At 54.0% G+C, this 9,621-nt stretch overlaps 1 gene segment (V, D, J or C); it reads left to right on the plus strand.

Annotated features, from left to right (window-relative positions):
- Positions 1-4,390, plus strand: part of LOC104632673 (immunoglobulin gamma-1 heavy chain-like) — a 93,490-nt gene extending 89,100 nt beyond the window's left edge. The window contains 4 exon segments of the C gene segment in view: positions 113-439; positions 1,336-1,668; positions 3,198-3,328; positions 4,238-4,390. Of these exon segments, the coding sequence occupies positions 113-439; positions 1,336-1,668; positions 3,198-3,328; positions 4,238-4,321 (875 nt within the window).
- Positions 4,391-9,621: the final 5,231 nt, after the last annotated feature.

Genomic DNA, 9,621 nt, shown 5'->3' on the forward strand with positions numbered 1-9,621 from the left:
CACCCCACGTTGATTTGGTTGGGTGGTGGCATCTCCCTGGGGTTGATCCCACGTTGCTTTGGGTGGTGGCATCTCCCTGAGCTTCACCTCCACCATCTCCTCCACCCTCCAGATTCTCCTCCGGACGCCAGCAACATCCAGGTCTTCATCCTGCCGCCCACCCCCTCGGAACTCTACGTCTCCCAGACTCCCAAGGTCCGTTGCTTGGCCACCAGTTTACCCAGCGACGACGGACTGGTGGTCACCTGGAACCGGAAACAGGGCGGGACCCTCCGGCCCCACCATCTCCAGCTGAAGGCCCAGTTCAACGGGACCTTCACGGCCACCAGCGAGGTGCCCATCTCCACCCGGGACTGGGAGAACGGCGAGACCTTCACCTGCACCATCCAGCACAGCGAGCTGCCCTCCACCCTCAGCAGGAGCATCAGCAAGAAGCCTGGTGAGATGTGGTGGCCCAGATGGGTGGAGATGGCTGGAGATGGGTGGAGATGGGTGGAGATGGGTGGAGATGGCTGGAGATGGGTGGAGATGGGTGGATGGAGATGGCTGGAGATGGCTGAGGTCACAGCACGCAGAGCTCGCATCACATCGCGTCCCCTCATGCCTCTGGCAGGCCGCCCCTCCCCACGGTTGTCCTTCCCCCCAACCTCCACCATCCTCTCCCTCTTCCGTCTTCTCCCCTTCCACCATCTTCTCCCCCTTCCACCATCTTCTCCTCCTTCCACCACCTTCTCCCAACCTCCACCACCTTCTCCTCCTTCCACCATCTTCTCCCCCTCCACCGTCTTCTCCCAACCTCCACCATCTTCTCCCCCAACCTCTGCCACCTTCTCCTCCAACCTCCACCATCTTCTCCCCCAACCTCCACCACCTTCTCCCCCTTCCACCACCTTCTCCCAACCTCCACCACCTTCTCCTCCTTCCACCATCTTCTCCCCCTTCCACCATCTTCTCCCCTTCCACCATCTTCTCCCCCTTCCACCTTCTCCCAACCTCCACCATCTTCTCCCCCAACCTCCACCATCTTCTCCCAACCTCCACCACCTTCTCCCCCTTCCACCATCTTCTCCCCTTCCACCATCTTCTCCTCCTTCCACCATCCTCTCCCTCTTCCACCATCTTCTCCCAACCTCCACCATCTTCTCCCCCAACCTCCGCCATCTTCTCCCCCAACCTCCACCACCTTCTCCCAACCTCCACCACCTTCTCCTCCAACCTCCACCACCTTCTCCTCCTTCCACCTTCTCCCCCCCCACCCTCGGCCGCCTTCTCGCCCTCCCGCGCCCCCTATGACATCACCGCCCGCCTCACGCCCCTCTCCGCGCCCCTCGGCAGGGAAGCGCCTGGTGCCCAGCGTCTCCCTGCTGGCCCCGCCCCCCGAGGAGCTGAGCGCCCACCGCGACACCCTCAGCCTGACCTGCCTGGTCCGCGGCTTCTACCCCGAGGACATCTCGGTGGAGTGGCAGAAGAACCAGGACGCCGTGGACGTCGGGAGCTACGACGTCACGCCGCCCATCAAGGAGAAGACGGGCGACGCGTCCTACTTCCTCTACAGCCGGTTGGGCGTGGCGAGGGAGGCGTGGCTCCAGGGCACCACCTACGTCTGCATGGTGGTCCACGAAGCTCTGCCCATGAAGTTCATCCAACGTAGCGTCAACAAGCAGCCGGGTAAAAAATGAGGGTGGTGGCATCTGGCCCGGCTTCGGTAGACACCCTCCCCCCCCCCCTCCCCGCGCGGTGGGGAATAAAGGAGAAGAAGTCAGGCTGGCGTCTGCCTCTGAGTGCCGTGGGGACCGGGCGGTGGGGGGGCGGAGAAACGTCAGGATGGGCGGGTGGGTGGAGAACCATCAGACATGATGGATGGATGGGTGGGTGGGTGAGTGGAGAAACATCAGGCTTGGATGGATGGATGGATGGATGAATGGATGGATGGATGGATGGATGGATGGATGGATGGATGGAGAACCATCAGACATGATGGATGGATGAATGGATGGATGGATGGGTGGACACCAGATATGATGGACAGATGGACACCAGAGGTGATGGATGGATGGATGGATGGATGGAGAACCATCAGACATGGGTGGATGGAGAACCATCAGGCTTGGATGGATGGATGGATGGGTGGGTGGATGGATGGGTGGAGAAACATCAGGCTTGGATGGATGGGTGAACATCAGGCTTGGATGGGTGGATGGATGGAGAACCATCAGACATGGGTGGATGGAGAACCATCAGGCTTGGATGGATGGATGGATGGGTGGGTGGATGGATGGGTGGAGAAACATCAGACTCGGGTGGGTGGAGAAACATCAGATGTGGATGGATGGATGGATGGAGAAACATCAGGATGGATGGGTGAGTGGGTGGACAAACATCAGACATGATGGATGGATGGATGGATGGGTGGATGGATGGATGGATGGATGGGGAGACATCAGAGAATGGGTGGAGGTGGATGGAGATGGGTGGAGATGGGTGGAGATGGATGGAGATGGATGGGGATAGGTGGAGAGATGGATTGAGATGGATGGACATGGGTGGAGATGGGTGGATGGATGGACGAGGGATGGAGATGGGTGGAGATGGCTGAATGGAGATGGGTGGAGATGGCTGGAGATGGGTGGAGATGGCTGGAGATGGGTGGAGATGGCTGGAGATGGGTGGAGATGGCTGGAGATGGATGGGTGGAGATGGATGGAGGTGGATGGAGATGGGTGGAGATGGGTGGTGATGGCTGGAGATGGCTGGAGATGGCTGGAGATGGGTGGAGACGGATGGAGGTGGGTGGAGGTGGATGGAGATGGCTGGAGGTGGCTGGAGATGGCTGGAGGTGGATGGAGGTGGATGGAGATGGGTGGAGATGGCTGGAGGTGGATGGAGATGGCTGGAGATGGTGGATGAGGTCTTGGCGAATGGGCGGATGGAGAAGCACGTGTGGGGTGGCCAGGTGACCCAAGAGCCCTTCCAGGGCTGGGTGATGGACCCAGCCAGGTCCTCTGCGGGGTGAGAGCGGGTGGCAGAGAGGTCCCCCCCGGCTCTGAGGGACCAGGAGACGGGCGGCGACGGGACCGGGAGGTCCCCAGATGGTTGGGTAGACCAAGGGTGGGGTCGGCAGGAGGAGAGGACACCCAGGATGGGCAGAGGGACAGGCAGCTGCCGGCCACTGACCTTCTTCCTCCTCCCCACCCCAGAGTTCAGCCTGCCTGAGGACCTCTGCCAGGTGGACCCCGAGAAGTCCAACGGGCCCTGGGACACCATCGCCGTCTTCATCACCCTCTTCCTCCTCAGCGTCTGCTACAGCGCCACCGTCACCCTCTTCAAGGTGGGCCGGCGAGGAGATCCGGAGGTCCCGGGGAGGGAGGGATGGGTGGGGGGGGGGGGACAGATGGCCGGGTGGGTGGTTGGATGGGTGGGGGAGTGGTTGGATGGGTGGGGGGGTGGTTGGATGGGTGGGTGGGTGGGTGGGTGGATGGTTGGATGGACGGTTGGGTGGATGGATGGATGGTTGGGTGGATGGATGGATGGTTGGGTGGATGGTTGGGTGGATGGATGGATGGTTGGGTGGATGGTTGGGTGGTTGGGTGGATGGATGGATGGATGGATGGTTGGGTGGATGGTTGGATGGTTGGGTGGATGGTTGGGTGGGTGGATGGATGGATGGTTGGGTGGATGGTTGGGTGGATGGATGGATGGTTGGGTGGATGGTTGGATGGTTGGGTGGATGGTTGGGTGGGTGGATGGATGGATGGTTGGGTGGATGGTTGGGTGGATGGTTGGATGGACGAGCAGCTGGTTGGGCAGATGGTTGGGTGGGGAGATGGTTGGGTGGTTGGATGGATGGATGGATGGATGGTTGGGTGGATGGATGGGTGGGGGGGTGGTTGGGTGGATGGTTGGGTGGATGGTTGGGTGGTTGGGTGGATGGTTGGGTGGTTGGGTGGATGGATGGGTGGGTGGGTGGGTGGGTGGTTGGGTGGGTGGTTGGGTGGTTGGATGTTGGGAAAGATGGACGAGTAGATGGGTGGGCGGTTGGATGGCTGGTGGGGTAGATGGAAGAGCAGATGGGTGGGCAGATGGTTGGGTGGGGAGGTGGGTGGGTGGGTGGGTGGGTGGTTGGATGGTGGGGCAGATGGAAGAGCAGGTGGGTGGGTGGGTGTTTGGGTGGGGAGATGGTTGGATGGGTGGGTGGGTGGGTGGTGGGTCCGCAGGCCCGCTGACCCGTGTCCCCCAGGTGAAGTGGCTCCTCTCCACCGTCATCCAGCTGAAGCGAAGCCCCGCCCCCCCCTACAAGAACGTCATCCAACCCGTGGTCTAGGAGGGGGCCCGGCCCCGCCCCCCGCGCCGCGCTCCCATTGGCCGCTCGCTCTGAGCGACGGCGACCTCCCCCTACCCGGGGGGGGAGGGGCTCGAGGTGGGGCGGCCGCACGGAGGAGACGACCAGGAGGACGTCGCGCGGGGAGAACGTCGCGCGGGGAGGACGTTGGACCAGGAGGACGTTGGACCAGGAGGACGTTGGACCAGGAGAACTTTGGACCAGGAGAACTTTGGACCAGGAGGATGTTGGACCAGGAGGACGTTGGACCAGGAGGACGTTGGACCAGGAGGACGTTGGACCAGGAGGACGTTGGACCAGGAGAACTTTGGACCAGGAGAACTTTGGACCAGGAGAACTTTGGACCAGGAGAACTTTGGACCAGGAGGACATCGCACCAGGAGGACGTTGCACGGGGAGGACGTTGCACGGGGACCTCAGGAGAGCACCCTGGGGTGGGCGGCACCCCCAGATGTGGGGGGGGGGGGGGGGGGTTGGGTGGGGTAGGGGGAAGGGGAGGGACAATGAGTCCCAGGTGGAGCCGTGGTGGGGAGAAGGTGGGACACTGGCCGCCGGGGCTACCTAAGGGTCACTGGCCACCGGGGCTACCCAAGGGAGGAGATGGCCACCAGGTCAACCCAGAGAAGGGGCCACCAGGGCTACCCAAGAGGTGGAGAGAAGAAGGGGACACAGTGGCCACCAGGTCTACCGAGGAGAGGGGAAGTGGCCACCTGGGCTACCCATGAGGAACTGGCCACCAGGGGAAGTGGCCACCAGGTCAACCCATGTAGAAGCGGCCACCAGGGCCACCAAGAGAAGTGGCCACCAGAGCTACCAAGGGAACTGGCCACCAGGGCTACCCATGAGGAAGATGGCCACCAGGTCAACCCATGAGGAAGATGGCCACCAGGGCCATCAAGGGAAGTGGCCACCAGGTCAACCCATGTAGAAGTGGCCACCAGGGGAAGTGGCCACCAGGTCAACCCATGAGGAACTGGCCACCAGGGCCACCAAGGGACGTGGCCACCAGAGCTACCAAGGGAACTGGCCACCAGGTCAACCCATGAGGAACTGGCCACCAGGGCCACCAGGGGAAGTGGCCACCAGGTCAACCCATGTAGAAGCGGCCACCAGGGCCACCAAGGCCACCAAGGGACGTGGCCACCAGGGCTACCAAGGGAACTGGCCACCAGGTCAACCCATGAGGAACTGGCCACCAGGGCCACCAGGTCAACCCATGAGGAAGATGGCCACCAGGGCCACCAGGGGAAGTGGCCACCAGGTCAACCCATGAGGAACTGGCCACCAGGGCCACCAGGTCAACCCATGTAGAAGCGGCCACCAGGGCCACCAAGGGACGTGGCCACCAGGGCTACTGAGGGAACTGGCCACCAGGTCAACCCCCGGAGAAGTGGCCACCAGGACAAGTGGCCACCAGGGCTACCGAGGGCGGTGGCCGCCAGGTCAACCCCCGGAGAAGCGGCCACCGGGGCCACCAGGAGGGGGACGGGGCGGGGCCGCCTCTTTTTTCCCGAAAACCGGCCGATTTGGGGCAACCCCTTAATTTGCATCCGCCTCGGGTGGCCACTTTGGGCCGCTTTGGGGCTTTTTGGGGCTTTTTGGGGCGTTTTGGGGCGTTTTGGGGATTTTTGGGGCGTTTTGGGGGTTTTTGGGGGTTTTTTTGGGGCGTGGTTGGGGGTTTTTTTTAAATGTTTTTCCTGCCAAATACAGCGCCCCCGCCCCCCCCAAAATCGCCTTTTTTCGCCTCGTTTCTGCCCGTTGCCCCTCCCCGCTACGAAAAATCGCCGTTTTGCCGCTTTCCCCCCCGATTTCCCGGTTTCTGTCTCCTCGTGCGCCGAAAATACCCGCGGGGGGGGGGGGGGGGGGGGGGGGGGGGAAGGAAATTTTCATTTTTCCTCAAACGCTCCTTTTTTTGTGCGAAAACGACCCCGGTTACGGTTAAAAATAAAAAAAAACCCAAACCAAAAACAACCTTTTGGTTTTCTGGGGGAAAAAACCCCATTTTAGGGCAAAAGCCGTTCGGTTGGTGGCAAAAAATACGCGCGGGCCAAAGAAGGAGTTTCTGACCCCCAAAAAATATTCACCAACAACTCATTTTAGGGCAAAAAAAGGCCAAAAAAGGCCAAAAAAAAAAAAAAAAAAGTCTTTATTTTAGGAGAAATCTCCCGCTTTCATTTTTGGGGTAAAAAACCTCATTTTAGGGTAAAAAAAACCAAACAAAAAAGTCCTTTTCTGGGTTAAAAAAAACCCCTCCTGGGTTTATGGGGGAAAAAAAGTCGGTTTTGGTGAAAAATGTCGCATTTTCTGGCAACCCCCCTCCCCGTTTCACGCCCCCCACCCCAAAAAAAAAAAATTTCCTCAATTCAAACCCGTAATTTTAAGGTGAAACTCCTCGGTTTTGGGAAAAACCTCTGAATTTTAAGGAAAAAAAAATTAAATCTCAGATTATGGAGGGGAAAAAAAACCCAACAAACCCTCATTTTAGGGCAAAAAAAGGCTTTTTACGGCCCAAACCTCGCCCTCGTTTGATGGGAAAAGAAACCGATTTGCAAGCCAAAAAAAAAAAAAAAAAAAAAAAGTCTCATTTTAAGGCCAAAAATTCGTCATTTTAAGGCAAAAAAAAAAAAAATTTCCTCATTTTTAAGGCCAAAACTTTCCTTATTTTAAGGCGAAAAATTCATATTTAAAGGCCAAAAAAAAATATAAATCCTAATTATGAGGTAAAAGGCCCTCGTTTTAACGGCCAGAAATCGTCGCTTTAAGGCAAAAAAAAAAATTTAAAAAAATCTTCATTTTAAGGCAAAATTCTTCAAATCGAGGAAAAAAAATTGCCTCATTTTAAGGCCAAAAATTTTGCTTTTTTTAAAGTAAAAATTTCCCTTTTTTCAGGCAAAAAATTTCCGTAATTGAAGGATTCTTCAGTCCCGCGTTTGAAGGCAAAAGCAGCCGCATTTTAATGCCAAAAAACTCTTATTTAAAGGATTTAAAGATTTAAAGGCAAAAAAATTTAAAAATTTCCCTCATTTTTAAGGAAAAAAAAAATTCCTTATTTTTTAAGGCAAAAATCCTCGGTTTAAAACCAAAAAAATTTCCTCGTTTTTAAGACAAAAAAATTTGCCTTTTTCCCAGGAAAAAAAAATTCCTTATTTAAAGGGAAAAAAAAAAAAAAAATTCTTATTTTACGGCAAAAAAAATTTCTTATTTAAAGGCCAAAAAAAATCGTTATTTTAAGGCAAACCCCCCGCATTTTCCGGCAAAAAAAGCTTAAAATGCAAAAAAATTGGTCATTTTAAGGCAAAAAATCGTCATTTTTAGACAAAACGGTTCATTTTAAGGCAACAAAAGTTCATTTTCAGGCCAAAAATGTTCATTTTAAGGCAAAAAAGTTCCTTTTAAGGCAAAAAAAAAATTTCTATATTTTAAGGCCAAAAAAAGGTCCTTATTTTAAGCGGAAAAATTCCTTATTTTACGGCAAAAAAAAAAATCCTTATTTTTGAGGCCCAAAAAATCTTCATTTTAAGACACCCCCAAAATCCTCATTTTTGGGCCAAAAAAAAAAAAAAATTCCCTTATTTTTAGGCCAAAATCCTCATTTTAAGGCAAAAAAAATTTTCCCGAATTTTAAGGCCAAAAAAAATAAATCTCGAATTTTAAGGCAAAAATCCGCATTTTAAGGCAAAAAGATTTCCTCATTTTAGGATGAAACCCTCTAAAGTCTAAAAAAAAAAAAATAATCTTTATTTTAAGGCAAAAAACCTTATTTTATGGCAAAATCCCCCCCCCCGGTTTTACGGCACACACCCCCACACCCCCTCCCCGCATTTTCGGGGGAAAAAAACCCCGTTTTCTGGCAAAAGAAGCAGTTTTGGTGCCAAAACGCCCAAAAAAAAGCAGCATTTTCTGGCAAACCCACACATTTTCTGGCAAAAATCTGTATTTTACGGCAAAAATCGACATTTTCCGGCAAAACCCACACGTTTTCTGGCAAAATTTACGCATTTTAGGGCAAAAAATCGACATTTCCCGGCAAACCCGCACAATTTATGGGGGAAAAGAAATCGCCATTTTCGTCCTTTATCAGCATTTTAAGCCCCCAAATTCCCCTTTTTTCCCCCAAACCAGGCGCCTTTTGGCAAAAATACCCATTTTTCCCCTCGCTGCCGAACCCAAATTCCCTTTTTTTCCCCCCAAGGGTTTTTTGCCCAAAACCTTGAATTTTGGCTCAAAACTTGCCTGGGTTTTCGGAGAGAGAGAAATCCGACCAAAAAGTCACAAATCTGGACTTTTTTCGCCCCAAAATCTTGACCTTTGTGTCCCCAAATCTTAATTTTTGCGCCCCAAAATCTTGAGGGTTTGGTAAAAAACAAACAAACAAACAAAAAAAAAAACTTCTTTAATTTTGTGCCCCCAAAATATTGAAATTCTCACCCGAAAACCCCTTGAATTTTCTCCTCCAAAAATCCGGACTTTTACACCCAAAAACCCCGTGATTTTTCTGCTCCAAAAATCTTCACTTTTACACCCAAAAATCTCCCCTTTTGTGCTCCAAAAAGCTCCACTTTTACACCCAAAAATCCCGATTTCTTACGCTCCAAAAATCTTCCTTTTTGCACCCAAAAAAATCTTTTTTTTTTTTTTTTTTTTTGGCTTCCAAAAATCTCCACTTCTCTGCCCCAAAATCGTCGCTTTTGGACAAAAATTGCCCGCTTTGTGGAAAAAAAAAACCCCAAAACGCCATTTCCACGGATTTAAAAAAACCCAAACCACCATTTTTTTAACCAAAATCCCCAATTTGCCTCTTTCCTCCCCAAAACCACCCCACCCCCCAACCCCCCCGCCAAAAATCACCACTTTGGCCTTTTTGGACCCAAACCCGCCTTTTCCGGCCCCGTTCCGCGCGGTCGCTCCGTCGCGTCACCGCCCGGCCCCAAAACTTTCGGGTTTCGCCTCGATTCCGCCCTCCCGGCCCCCAAATCGCCCCAAAACGGGCGGATTTCACCCCAAAAAAAACCCCGGCCCCCCTCCCCCCCGTGGCCTGTCTCCTCCTCTCACCTGATTGGCCGACTCCTTTCACCCCGCCTCCTGCTGGCTCGGCCAATGGCAGCGCAGGGCCCTCCCCTTTGCCTTCGCCTGATTGGTCAGGACCTCGAAGCCCTCAATCGCCACCCAAAAAAGGGGCAAAAACCCCCCGTTTTCCACCCAATTTGCCCCAAAATGGCTCCTCCTGGCCACTTGAGGTTCTCCAGTAGAGTTGGGTTCTCCAGTAGAGTTGAGGTTCTCCA

Source organism: Balearica regulorum, unplaced genomic scaffold (genome assembly GCF_011004875.1).
Source record: "Balearica regulorum gibbericeps isolate bBalReg1 unplaced genomic scaffold, bBalReg1.pri S35, whole genome shotgun sequence".
Classification (NCBI taxonomy): domain Eukaryota; kingdom Metazoa; phylum Chordata; class Aves; order Gruiformes; family Gruidae; genus Balearica; species Balearica regulorum.